This window comes from Protopterus annectens, chromosome 3.part1 (assembly GCF_019279795.1).
Source record: "Protopterus annectens isolate FY-2018-M chromosome 3.part1, PAN1.0, whole genome shotgun sequence".
Taxonomy (NCBI): domain Eukaryota; kingdom Metazoa; phylum Chordata; order Ceratodontiformes; family Protopteridae; genus Protopterus; species Protopterus annectens.
In genome coordinates this window covers 1603122289-1603137406 of record NC_056732.1, presented here as the reverse complement: position 1 = coordinate 1603137406, position 15118 = coordinate 1603122289, and the positions used below count along the sequence as shown (strand labels likewise).

The following is a 15118-nucleotide window of genomic DNA, read 5'->3' as shown; positions in this document are numbered from 1 at the left end:
CCCTTTTTTGCCATTTTTACTTTATACCTCTTTTCTCCCTCTCTACCAACTTGATCAAGTTATTTAGATGTTTTGGGTACTTATTTTTCTTCCTCCTGATAGCCTATTGCAATCCTCAATTTTTAACTGTTCTTTATTTTTAAATTTTATCATTTGTTAATTCACCTTGTTGCATTAATGTATGTAGTTATGTAATTCTTCTTACTATGTATGTATTTCTTAATTTTCCATTTTTTAAATGAATGATTTCAATTATTATTACTGAAATGTTTCTTTGTTATTGCCATCTTTGTATTTGGAGCTTTTCTCCTTGGGTCTCCACTGAAAATGGGCCACTGGCCCAGTTGGACTAACCCGGTTAACAAAAGACAAATAAATAAATATAAAATAAATAACCTTTAAAGAATGCCATTGATGTGTAGTGTTCCCTCCACCAATGCTTGCCCGGTAATGTGGGGGAGTTTAAAGATATGACAGCCACACACACACACACACACACACACACACACACACACACACACACACACACACACACACACACACACAAAGTCTCTTTTACAGCATTGTATGCTCATACATGAGCGCTAATAAAGAATATTGTTGTTTACCAGTTTGTGGCTGAGTTCCTGTTTTACTAGGTATTACTGCAATGTGCCAGTTTTTGTGTGTGACACTTCTCAAATCTTTAGATTTTTGCATAAGGTCCAGATTTTTACCCCATAATTGTGGGCTCTTCCTCAAAAAAATCATTGTTCTTCTGGCAAATCCTTGGGTGTAGAAGTCACTAAATAATGACATGCATTTGAAGTTCAGACTGCATATTCTTCAGATAATGCACAATAACAGAAAACATGTTATCCCAGAAACATGCTAAGTATATATGATCAATATTTAAAATCAGATTCTGATTTTGAACCTTTTCCCCCATTATTTTTGTCTTTGCCCAGATTTCTTAACATAAAGAAGCTGAGAGGTGTGTGTGTGTGTGTGTGTGTGTGTGTATGTGTGTGTGTGTGTGTGTGTGTGTGTGTGTGTGTGTGTGTGTGTGTGTGTGTGTGTGTGAAAGAGAGAGACAGAGACAGAGAGAGCCTGAGGTAGTTACAGCTTTTAAAGTTGTTACAGAATCAGATACAGTTTGCTTTTGCACTCCATTTGTGAAGCAGTGCCATGTGTATTACAGCTTTCAAAGCTATAAGACCATTGTACTCTGGTATTTTGTTTTTCTTTTTTCATGTCTTGCAGTAAATGGGAGCAGCTAAAGTTCTATTTTCTATAAAGATGTGTGTGGCAGAATTAAATGTGCTACAGCACTGAAAGCTATAAAAGACTTGTCTCGCCTACATTTTTTCTCTCTCTCCCTGTAACTGGTAGTATATGGAACAGGTAAAGCTCCATGTGCTACAAAAAATTGTAATCTGGTCTCTCTGATCATAGTCAAGTTGTTATGGGTTGACAAAATGGTGATCAGAGAAGTGGTCATAATCCTTTGTAAAACAAGGCATAAAATATGTATCGCATTGTTTGCAATATATGCAACGTTATGTATAACATTTTATATTGGAAGCATTTTTCCAGGAGAGCTTCCAGAAATAATGACATGTACTCGGTCAAAAGTGCAAGAAATACATGAATGAAAACCTAAATGAATGAATGAATAACTAACTTTTTTTCCTTCTTGGCAAAACTTCAGAGGTTATTTTCTTTGATTAGTGCAAATATTTCTCCCTTTCCTACCAATTTAAGTTACATAAATGTTAACAAGATAGTGTCTGCTTTTCTTAAGAATCAAGTCCCACAAACATTTCACAGGGCAGTCTTGGAATTAAAGACAAGCATACTCATGTCAAGTTCAGTTTCATACTGGGAAAACGTCTTACACTCCTATAAGTTTATGACAGTTTGATAGATTTTACATAACTTCTACTTTCAGTTAATAATGAAATGTCTTTGATAAATTGCCTTTGCCTTTCCCATTAACTGTGGAGTCATTTGCATGCAAAATTGTTTATCCTGCATTACAAGTATGCCAAAACGTGAGGAAGTGCTACTCATCCTCTCAAAACACACACAGTTGTTATACTAAACATTTATTTTATCATTCTAAATATTTACTTTACCAACAGATTTTGTATTTATTTCACAGAAACACCTGCCAAAAATAATGCCCTCTGGCAAATTCAAACACACAGAGAAAAAGCAACCAACAGTGGTGTGTGGGAGAAAGCAATGAGTGACAGTTTCCAAGCCACACCTCTCTATTGCTATAAAGACCATCTTTTTTTCTCTGTTGTGTGTGTGTTTTTTTAACCCATATCTGGCTTCTGCGGTAAATAAAGACATGCAGATCTGTGAATTTTATAGAGCAGTTGGAATATATGAAGCTTGTCAACTCTACTACAATGTTACAATATATATCTTTTGCCCGATTCCAACTTGAATATCTTGAAAACTAGGAATGTTAAGATGTCAACTAGAAATTTACTCAAAGCCCTAGATAGATCACATCTGGAAGATGTCTTTATGGGAAGTATAGTATCTTACCTGACTACACAAGATATTATTCTGTATCCCTAAACTATCAAGTAACTCATCTTCACAGTTTAAATGTGCCAAAATCAGTCCCCCCAAACAGCATAGAACAGACAGAATACAAATTTAGGCACTTAAGCCTCCCATTACATGGCAGCCTTTTACCAACATTTGTTTGGTGCAGTCATTTTGTATCCTTCACACTCTGTCTACCAACAGTGATGAACAAAGACAGAAAGTGGAAACAGTGCAATGCAAAGTTCAAAACACAGTCTTAAAAAAGGCATTGACACATCATTTTGTGTAGAAGTCATTGTCCTCAGAGTTTTCATAAAACAGACATACTTCTGATTTGATTTATGCAGTTGCTGAATCTAAGATGACTATCTGCTCTATCTCCTACAACCTTAATTTCAGTTTGAGCTGATAATGTATACTCATTAACAGCAAATGGATAATTGTTACTAGAAAATCCCAAGTGTGCAATATTATACTGCTTGCTATTAAATTAACATAATTTCTATCTGTACAAATAAACAGTTTGATAACGTACTCCTGTAAGTTCTGAAAGTTTTATATTAATGGAATTATTGTTTCATCTTCAACTTTGCATCATTTACAAAGACCATTCCAACTATTTTGGAGTAGTAGCAATAAACACATTAAACAGAAACTGGCCCAACACCATGCCCTGAGGCTGACTAAACACACCCCTTTTGATTACATAACAGTCTGATATGCAAATTACCAACTAGTATTTATGCATTCTACTAATTATGGGCTGAATTCCTAATTTATTAATATCCATATCATGACAGCCTTCTTAAAATCAGGATTACAACTAACACCTACTGTGTAGGGATGTAAGCCTTGTGAGGTGCAAAATGTATCTGATAAGTTTAAAGCTCAAGTGAAAAGAAAACAATCTTTATGCACAGTGCACAACTCACCTAGCATTACTGTAGGATTGTCAGTAGAGAAAAGAATAGTATCTGCTTGCACATGGGTATATTAAGTTATCCACGGCAACCAATTCCTTGGCTAGAGAAAGCAAGAAGTAACAGAGGAAATGAGCATGAAGGTGAGACGGAGGTTGGCTATAGACAGAGGAAAGTACAGGTGAAAATCATCTATGCTGTTTGGTCATCATGCTAACGAAAAACAAGGAGATGCTTAGTGGACCATAAATCACATGGACGGCAGTGGCAATAGACTGTTGCTACCCAAGATAAGATGGCATAATGTAAAATGCAGACATGTATACCTGTTTGAAGAGGCCAACAGTGAAATGATACAAATCAAACTGCAATTTGAATCATTTGAACAAGGTGTTTAGTTGACAGTTTATTGAAACAAAAGGTTTGTGTGGCAATGACATGTGGAATGATTAATCTGATGCAAACATTTTGATAGATCATTAGCTAGCTGAACTTGCCATGTGGCAAGCAACAACTTCAAAAACTCTAAAAATAATAGTTGTAATAAAAGTTAGAATGTTAGAAATGTTGCAAAATATTTCTGTGCTGGACAATCACAGTATTCATGTGGGTAACCATTTAATACTTGCAGACACATCAGTGGGATCCTGAAATAGTGCGACTGAATAACCAAAAATGTAAACCTGCATATACTAAGGTCAAGACTGCCATTTCTTGGTATATTTCCTTTTTTACAATGTATGCTCTCAGAACTGGTATATAAGTCTGGGGTGTGGGTACTTGTCCTCTACATGACAGGATTTTTTTTGGGGGGGGGGACTTGTGCCCTGCAAGAAACAACTTTAAAAAAGAACATTGATTTTTAGCATTCACTATTCTTCATTGGGTTAATAGTCCGATTAAGGCAGTAAATTGTTGTCAACAACTAAAGGGGAACATTGTTAAATTAAATCAAGTCCTTTCAAAAGCTCCTACTGAAGTTTCGGAAGGTGTAAATCGACAACATGTATTTGGAAACTTGTGTGGCTACTGGATACATTCTATAGGAGTGTCGCATGTGGAAGTTCCATACGGCGTCAACAGGCATGGTGTGGAATTGGTGAATATTCTGATAAAGTGAATAATAAGATGATGCAACTTTTGAATCTACAAATTAAATGTTTAGATTCAGACACTAAGAAGGATTTATTATTTGAAAATCATTTGGATAATTATTATAAGGCTTTTGACTCTGTAGATCGACAAATGGAGCCTATTAAGGCAGGCAGTAAGCTAAAAAAATGGACAGAGATGCAAAAGCTTACCAGACCAGCACTACCTACCCAGTTCCTAAGTACAAGGGAAGGAACCACCCCATTATGGGAGTTTTGGGGACAGAGGAGTGTCATACTGATGAAGCAGTAGCTCAAGACAAACACTCTGCTCACAACACACTTTTCTCTTACAGATCAGAGTTTTTTTTCCCTTGGTATGTGACCTTCCACCCCAGGATTACAACAGGCCCAGCAGTCAAACATGGCAGCCCTCAAGCAATTTGAGATCCACCTCAACCAGGAGGAAAAAGCAGAGAGACCCAAAACATGGAAGGGAATGCTCCAAGAAGTAGAAAACTCTCAATCATTACATAAAGAATCCCAAGTGGTTAATTCCCAAGGAGGCTTCATGATTTTCAACTATTCATGCAAGGTAATTTCTGATACACACATTAGGTTGTTTGAAAGAGGCTTTGCGTATGTTCCATCTTCGAAATTTAGCATAGATGATTGCCTTTTGGAGTTAAAGCTATTTTATTTGGTAACCAAGACTCATATCAAGATGACTCCCTTAAAAAGAGGATCACCTAACTACACCCTTTAGCCCCCCAGTTTTAATTTATTTGAACAATTGTGTAGATGGCACACCTACAATTTAGGGCACATAGCCAGTCATCACAATTTCAATTTGGAACATGACAGATTGACCTTACTGAACAGATTGAGGGGTGACAGTTCAATCCATATAATGAAACCAGATGAAAGTGTGGGGGGGTTGATGAACGTTGCTGATTGTTCAAATAAGATGTTTAATATTTTGCTTTACATGTCTAAATATGTAACAGTTACTTGTAATGAAATTCAAACAGCAAACCAAAAAACTGATTTGTATCTGGAAGAATTGGTGTTGTATGGCAATATTCTAAAGACAGAACACAAATTTCTTTACACTGAGAATCTAGTTATCCCTGTCATATCTGGTATTCCTAAAGTCCACACAGACATTTTGGACCCATCCTTTTGACCAAAAGACTAATGGAACTTTTTGAGAAGATTTACTGGAGGCAAATATGGCCAAAATGCACTCTTTGTCTGCATATTTTGGTTGATCTAGTTGGTTGTATACCCCTGCAGGATATGCAAAGGTCTTGCATAGATGTTCTCATGTCTCTGCAATTGAGTATACTATCTTGTTGAACTCTATGGAATTTGTGTTGGAAAATAATTTTATATACACCAATATTGTCATTTTTGCTTGGGAGAAGAGGTATGTGTTGAATTCTGTGTTTAGAAATCACTGCCTTACATACATGAGATTCCAAGATGATATTTTTATATTGTGGAAGGGACCAGAATCTAAATTGAATGAATTCATCAACTATATTAATGCCAGCACTGGTTATTTGAAATTTACCCACACAGTTTTTGACAACTATTTTAACTACTTGAATGTTCCATTATAAGGAAAATAGCCAATTCCTTCAAGGCCATATAGAAAAGCAACCTTTTCAAACTCATTCTTTCATTTCCAAAGTTGTCACCCAGCACACCCAGAAAAAAAATCACTGGTAAAAGAGCAATACATCTGTATCTCTAGAATGAGTATGGATGATAGAATATTTATACATGAATGCCAGAAGTTGGCAGAAATGTTTAGAGTCAGGTGTTACCCTAATCAATTTCTTAATGCAATACAAGATGAGGTCACTTATCTTAGATATGAGAGATTTTGTCCTATTCTGGGCCACACAGTGACAATAAATGCCACAACTGTAAGTTCTTGTTACACTAAAGGTTTAGTTTTGGCACACCATCCTTTGGACCACCAGGTAAAGAAAATACATTCCATGAACTGACCAATGGTATATTCTGATGTGAGTACCTCTCCTTTGGTTGATCATGCCCCTAAATCTGATTACAAAAGAAGATCTTAAAAAAAAACTAGTTGAACATTTTCATCTTGTAGAGATCTACGAAGGGGAGGTATGACAAAATGCAGGAGATATAGGGAGTGTCCACACATCCTGGAATGGCAATTTGTCATACTAGGTGGTACCAATTTTAAAGTACCTTTAGCAGACAGCAGATGTGGTATATGTTGCCATCTGTGAACCCTGTGGAGCATTCTGTGCGGAGAAAACAGAAAGATTCTTGCATAAGCGTATATACGAGCACAAATATGACATACGTAGACAGAATACAAACAATGCCTTGTACAAGCACACCTCTGTGTATAGTAATTATGTAATATTTAAGTCTGGCATTTTGGAAAAGGTGGAAAAATATCTTAGGGGTGGCCCATGGGAAGTTATCCTTGAAAAGAAGGAATTAATGTGGCAACTTAGGCTGAATGCACAAGATTATCCTGGAGTCAATGAAAATATTTCGATAGCCATTGTTACTAAGCACAAAGCCATGCAGGTTTAAAATGCTCTTTAAATCTTTTTACAGTAATTGTAAGATGATTTAAAATGATGTTCGATTACTGCAGTTAACAAAACTGATTTATGAATAAGAGAGGTAGAATTATGCTTAATCATAGTCTACATTTGTATATATACTTACATTTATACTTATATGTACACTTACAATACTTATAGTGGTAACTTAAAGTTCACCACAGTATTTTTTAACCACTGAATATGTCTTTATTATTATTTTTGTTTTCACAGTTATTTGTATATGTGTACATATTTTTATACTTACATCTTTATGTATATTACTGTTCTACTTTCATATTATGTGGTACTGAACATGAATTATAAATTTTAGGTTAGGTTGTTTGAATTTATATTTAAATATGAGACAACAGATGAGCAATGTGGTTGTTATTTCTTATTTATAACTATGACATTTGGTTTCAACAATGTGTTTGAAAACATTTTTTAACTTTAGGTAGTTACACCTTTAAGGTACCCAATAATGTTGCTTTAGATTGTTTAAAAAGGAAGTGATATTATAACTTTAAATGTTCTGAGGAAGTCCATGGAATATGGTTGGACAAAAGCACTAAACAATTTTAAATTAAAAATGATACTAAATCAAATTAAAGCCATTCTGTTTGCAGTCTGGCCTTGGTAGTTTAAATTAAAACGCATCCATAGCACAGCTAGTAAAATATACATCTATATATCTATATGGGTCTAGGACTATTCACTGAAAGCACAATTCACTAAAAACACAATTCACTGAAAGTTATATATGGCCTTTTCCCCACTGTAGTGTGACCCTGGAGTTAGAATATATAGTAAGGGGGGTGGGGGGCACCGCCACCCACATTGGGCGGTGTGGGGGGCGTAGCCCCACACATAGTTTGGATATATATTAAGTTTAGAAAATAGTAATTTATTGAAATTGCAAGTATTCATGTGTATAGTCCAAAATATTTAAAACAGGTGGAGGGCTACTCTCCCCACACCCCCCAATGTGGGTGGTGGTGCCCCCCACACCCCCCTTACTATATATTCTAATACCGGGGTTGCACTGCAGTGGGGAAAAGGCCATATATAACTTTCAGTGAATTGTGTTTTCAGTGAATTGTACACAGGCAAATGTGTTTCAGTGAAATGTGCTTTCAGTGAATAGTCCTAGACCCAAAAGTAGCAAGACACGAATGTTTTCTATCTATAATGCTATTACAACTGGCTTGCATATAGGAAGATATGGTGCAGCAAATAAAACCTTACTATGATTACTCCAATGATTTTCAACTGCACATTATGTAAAAATGAAACTTGTTCATTTAGATATAACAGCAGTTGCATCTTGTCTTCTTTCAGCACAACAGTAAATATGGATCCAACAAGCCATGTTCAGTACCCACTTCAACCACCTCAGGGCCGAGTCATAGCTAAATCCCATCTAGCAATCAAGGGGTTACGAGGTGGCAACAAATTTTGTTGTCAACTAACACGTTAAGGAGCTTTAAGCAGGAAGTAATCCTGGTGATAGCAAATCACACCCATTTACACACATATATATCTGGGGCAGTTTGTACAGTAATAAGCCACCTACCCACATATTTATTTTTATTAACATTTGTTTGGGTTGATCCATCTGGGCTTGCGGCTCATTTTCAGTGGAGGCCCAAGGAGAAAAGCTCCATTCACAAACAGTCAACAGAATTAAAACATTTCAGTCAAAAGAATTACAAAAAAATTTGTCATTGGAATGTGGGAGAAAAGGAAATCCCCTCTTCAAAACCAAGAGGGCCACAGGAAGGACATCAAGATATACACATTCCACATAAAAAAGACATTACCAGGAACTGAACTAGGATCCTGAGTTCTGTCTGCCAGCATTAACGACAACTACTGTACCACACACAATTTGTGTTTCTAAAATGGAAAATAAATCAGTGTACTCTTACTGGACTTATAAAGCATCCATACAATTGACATGTGATTAGAAAAGGTGTGTGAAGTATCAAAAGCCCTTTCTAAATAACCACTGTATTAAAGCGTGACAGGAACATGTAATAAAATTCATGGACTTCTCAGCAACAATATATATACAATGAAAAGAAAAAAAGAAACAGAAGACACATTTGCAACAGATATTACTCTGATGACATTAAACATTCAGAGTATACCTGCTGGGAGCACCTCCTAGGTCCTAAAATGCTTACTCTGCCAATAGTTTTGCTCATGTTTACGAAACAAAGAATAGCAAAATATCTTACTTTAATTATCTCTGGAGGAACTCCAGGCTCAGGTGCTTTTGCCAGATAAGTAGTTAAGTCTTGGTCAACGTGTTCAAAAACAAGTGTTAACTTTGTCTCCCGGTCTGTGCTTGACACTGTACAAACATCAAATAACCTGAAAGAGTAAGACAGAAAACATATGAATACACAGCAGTAGATAATTCAATGAAAGACAATTATTAGCTAAAACTTTTGGCGATGCAAATTTGTGGAACTCAGTGCTTTCTAGTTCTATTTACATTGTGTCTTGAAACAGTGAAGTCACACCTAAACTAGCAGTTATTTTATTTAGTGAAAAAATATAGATGTGTATATGTAAATGCACAAATCTAGGACAACATTTCTAGAAAACATTTCAAATGTTAGTGATTACAAAACTGTGAACAGAGATATTTGTGAATTTGTGAAGTTTCCCATAGACCCCACATGGTGCTGCCCCTTCCACATTGCCTGTAAAACACTATAGTTAACTCTGAGGTTGCTGTGCTTAGACAAAAAAGAAATGCTTCACTTTTTAACCAAGAACAAATATTTCCTTTTCACTGTTAACTGATATAAAGTCAAAAAAGTCTCTTTAGCAAGATTATGATCATAAAAGTGTGATTCCACTTTAGACTGCTCAGCAATATGTACTCCTATTTGGACAGTACCTCTTGTCCACCAGAGGATACCTGGTTATGTTCCACTGATAAAAATCTAAAAATGCAGTCAGAGCCCAAAGACATATTAACAAGTAATGGTAAGATGCTACTGTAGTGCTTACTGTTTCACAAGGCAGTCCTTGCTATAACTACAAAGCAATGATAAATTAAAAAAAAAAACAAAAACATGTAGTTAGAGAACCAATATTATGAATCAAGATTTACAAATACAGCAAATTCCTAAACTTATTATTACACTGAGATAATGCAGTCTTCAAAGTAGTATATATTCTCCTAATCCTGCATACATATTTATTTCATTAGGAAACACAAAATGCGGTACACTGTGTGGAAATTGCCACCAAAAACCAAAAAAGTCACACAGTAGGCACACGGTTACGAGGAACAATCAAAGAAATACTCGTAGGTCTCCAAACAAAAATGTAATGATCCAAGGACACATACAGATTTAGTGCTTTCTTTCCACAAGGGAATTCAGACCATCCAAGAATAGAATGCAAGTTAAAATACACATGAGAAGAAGAGTGGATACTTAAAAGCACTCAAACATAGTGATGAAAGAACAGTTTAAGCTTAGACTGCCTACAGCTGAAGTTTGTCAGCTTATAGCAACCCTTCAGACATTATTAAATAACTGTAAGCCCCCTGCTCTGTGGATGTGAGCCTAAAAGGTGAGTTCTGAGGATAAATGCATCACTGTGATGAGAACTTAGAAACAGACTGACATACGTACAAGGTATCATCTGCTATTGCATCTTCATTAGTTCAACAGTATTTGTAGATAGAAACAAATATTTTTCTAAGGTTGTGCATAAATCCCTTGACTGACTCATTCATTGTACTTCATCTACATAATACATTACAACCTTCATTTTAGATTAATTTTTGGCTGGGATTTTAAAACTTCAGTTATAGATGCAATAAATAACTTTGCTGTTTACTGCAATTTGTTAGAAACAGCTCAAAATGGACATTTTTGCCACTAGACTTTTCTTCCAAAAATGAATGTACAGTATGTGGAACTGCATGTCACCTAGAGTGCTGACTATTTGACTACCTAAACAGAAGAGAAATACACTAAATTTGCTCCATTTAAAGAAATTAAATTAGCAAAAAATGTTTCCAATAACTTCTGGAATAAATGGCAGAGGTAATATTTAGGATAGTTTTAGTTAAAGTGGCATGACTACTAATGTATCACTGTGAAGGGAAGATGAGAAGGTTGAGAAATGACAGACATTCTTACTGAAGGGAAGATGGGAAGGTTGAGAAATGACAGACATTCTTACTGAAGGGAAGATGGGAAGGTTGAGAAATGACAGACATTCTTACTGAAGGGAAGATGAGAAGGTTGAGAAATGACAGACATTCTTACTGAAGGGAAGATGAGAAGGTTGAGAAATGACAGACATTCTTACTGAAGGGAAGATGAGAAGGTTGAGAAATGACAGACATTCTTACTGAAGGGAAGATGAGAAGGTTGAGAAATGACAGACATTCTTACTGAAGGGAAGATGAGAAGGTTGAGAAATGACAGACATTCTTACTGAAGGGAAGATGGGAAGGTTGAGAAATGACAGACATTCTTACTGAAGGGAAGATGAGAAGGTTGAGAAATGACAGACATTCTTACTAAACGAAGGATGAGAAGGTTGAGAAATGACAGACATTCTTACTGAAGGGAAGATGAGAAGGTTGAGAAATGACAGACATTCTTACTGAAGGGAAGATGAGAAGGTTGAGAAATGACAGACATTCTTACTGAAGGGAAGATGAGAAGGTTGAGAAATGACAGACATTCTTACTGAAGGAAGATGGGAAGGTTGAGAAATGACAGACATTCTTACTGAAGGGAAGATGGGAAGGTTGAGAAATGACAGACATTCTTACTGAAGGGAAGATGGGAAGGTTGAGAAATGACAGACATTCTTACTGAAGGGAAGATGAGAAGGTTGAGAAATGACAGACATTCTTACTGAAGGGAAGATGAGAAGGTTGAGAAATGACAGACATTCTTACTGAAGGGAAGATGGGAAGGTTGAGAAATGACAGACATTCTTACTGAAGGGAAGATGGGAAGGTTGAGAAATGACAGACATTCTTACTGAAGGGAAGATGAGAAGGTTGAGAAATGACAGACATTCTTACTGAAGGGAAGATGAGAAGGTTGAGAAATGACAGACATTCTTACTGAAGGGAAGATGAGAAGGTTGAGAAATGACAGACATTCTTACTGAAGGGAAGATGGGAAGGTTGAGAAATGACAGACATTCTTACTGAAGGGAAGATGAGAAGGTTGAGAAATGACAGACATTCTTACTGAAGGGAAGATGAGAAGGTTGAGAAATGACAGACATTCTTACTGAAGGGAAGATGAGAAGGTTGAGAAATGACAGACATTCTTACTGAAGGGAAGATGAGAAGGTTGAGAAATGACAGACATTCTTACTGAAGGGAAGATGGGAAGGTTGAGAAATGACAGATATTCTTATTTGCTCTTTCTACATGGCTGCCTGATCACTGGCCTCATTCTCCAATAATCTTGCAAGTTTAACCTGTAGAACCTTGACTGAGTTGTAGTTTATCACAGCACTGATAACCAAATAAGAAACCTTGAGTTTAACCTTCTAAAGGGAAAATCTGAACATGAGATTTGAAAACATGTTCATTGTTATTTTATTATTTTTCTTAATTAAATAACATATTTTGCAATGGTGCATACTGCTGTAATTTTCTTATTTTTGTTTAAAATGTGAAAAACATATAAACCATCATTTTCAGCAGAGACTCATTCATTCATACTCTATGTAAAGATATTGGTCCTAGACACCATTATGTTTTGTAAAACAAGCTCCAACACTCAACATATTGAGGAAAATGGAATTTTCTGGGTTTTCTAGCCTTTGGTGAAAATTTAATTTTTCTACTGAAAGCTGCATTTTTTAACAGTAGTGGTTGCAGAACCAACATTCTTTGGACTATGGCTTGGTAGGCAAAAATATTGTGCACAGCTGTCTATTTATTATTAAGTCTGATTTAAATGTTATATAGGTTACACTCAAGCATGAAGTATGTTTAAACCTAAAAAGAAGTTACAGATTGCACTAAGTTTACTGCAGAACTGTCAGATGCCTCAAAGCAGAACTTTTGTTGGGAATAACATGTTGTTTCTTCTTACGGGTCATTTTAGGGAGCCATTGCACTTAAAACTCCTTAGGTTATCAGTTGTGGGAAGTTAGACGTGTATTTGTCCATGAAGACAGTAGGATTTGAGAACATCACCTGCTGTTTTTTATGCAGCATATTATGGGGCAATGGGGTGATATGACCTGTGATGTGGAAATAGTGGGTGAGAAGCACTCTTGGGGGTATATTAGTAAGAACCTGACTGAATAGATTTGAGCCTCAGGTAGGAGAGGCTACTACCGCTTCAAGATACTTTGCACTGATGGAGTTCAGGAACGAGTCTACAAATGTGATGTCTGTAGCATATGTCCATCAGCTTACAGACAGGTAATTAAAATCTGTGAGAGTTATTCTACCAAGTTTAATAAGTAAGGACAGGAGTTTGATATAGTAGGAATCGTGGGCTGCAGGAGATATGGGTGGTTCTGTAGTTGTCAGTGATGTGATAGGTGGACTTGCATATAGGTATCTGGATATTTTGGAGTATTAGGTCATTATCTTGTTTAGTTATGCACTGTGATGGGGTTGTGAATAACTATGGATAGCTCCTCATCAGCATAATAAGCAGGTGTGACAAGGGAGGCTCTAAATGAGGTACAGAGGGAGCAGTAGACTAGAACCATATTTCTGAAGTATTAAAATTTGAATGTTTTCAAGGGTCATGAAGTTTCTGGGGCAGGTATTTTTTGGGGCGGAGTTCTAGCATTGAGCAGTGCCAAGTTAATACTGGCTTGACTGGAATTTGTTAGTTTGGTAAGGGTAGGAGACTGACTCTCTTTCAAAAAAGGAATGATAGGATAGAAAATGTCTTGGCCAAAATGCAGGAATCATGTGGAGATGCGCAAGCCATCCCCTGTGAAGTAGGTAGAACTGTATATCACCTCCCTCTAAGCAACCTGCCCGCAAAATGACTACAGTTATTGTTATTGTCAGCTTATATTCTGGCATAATGCTCAGTGATAAAAGAATACTGCTCAAACCTAGCTGCTATTCAGCCTCACAAGCATATGCAGAGACAATGGCACATACCTCTTCTTATCTTCCAAGCTGAAATGTCAAAAGTCACTTACTCATCCCCACAAAATGATGTAAAATCATGTGCATATATGAGTGAAGGGATCTAGCAGCCATGATGACATCATGAATTCTAGCACCTGAGAGAGAGAGCTGATTGTTACTATATCTTTGCTCAAGCTGGGGGGCAATACATCAGTATGCTTAACTTCTGAGTCACCAATAAAAAAGATATTATCACAAGTGTCAGCTTGCTGTATTAGATACTTCAGTGTACCACTTTGGTGACCTTTGCTATAGCTTCATAGGTAGTTACTAGGAAGGAAGTCCAGCAGACTACTGAGGAGCCTAGCACAAATCCCAAATTGCCCCAGAGCATTGTCTGGTTAAGTGACTTGCTCAAAGTCACACAGTAGGCACATGGGGACTGACGGAATTAAACCCTTCATCACAGCATATAGCTCATTAACAGCTCACAGGTCCTGTGTGCTAGATATCAGACTTTTGGGGAAACATCAGTGTGCTTAGCAGGTGAGTTACAATTATGCTGATGAGGTCTAGACACAGTAATATGTCATCTGGGGAGTCTAGCAGGCTTTAGGATAGATTATTGCATTATCCCAGTGTAAGTAGGTTTGATATTAGGGATGTGTTGTGTTGTGGACATGTAGAGGGGTGCTGTGGTTGTGTAACAAGCACTGGCCATGTGAAGGTATTGTCCCCAGTTTAAATATGTATTATAACTCGCATATGTGGATCACATTTTTTTGTAACAATAAGAGATTGTTGGTGAGCTTGAGGCAGTTCCTACATCACCTCAACCTGCCCAGTACT

The 15118-nt window shown here is 36.6% G+C and overlaps 1 protein-coding gene across 6 annotated transcripts in view; it reads right to left on the bottom strand.

Annotated features, from left to right (window-relative positions):
- Positions 1–15118, bottom strand: part of CDK6 (cyclin dependent kinase 6) — a 1418406-nt gene that overhangs the window by 1003653 nt on the left and 399635 nt on the right. For all 6 annotated transcript variants that reach the window (XM_044067635.1, XM_044067637.1, XM_044067638.1 and 3 more), the window contains one exon: positions 9402–9537. In XM_044067635.1, the coding sequence (XP_043923570.1) occupies positions 9402–9537 (136 nt within the window). The remainder of the gene's footprint in view (positions 1–9401; positions 9538–15118) is intronic.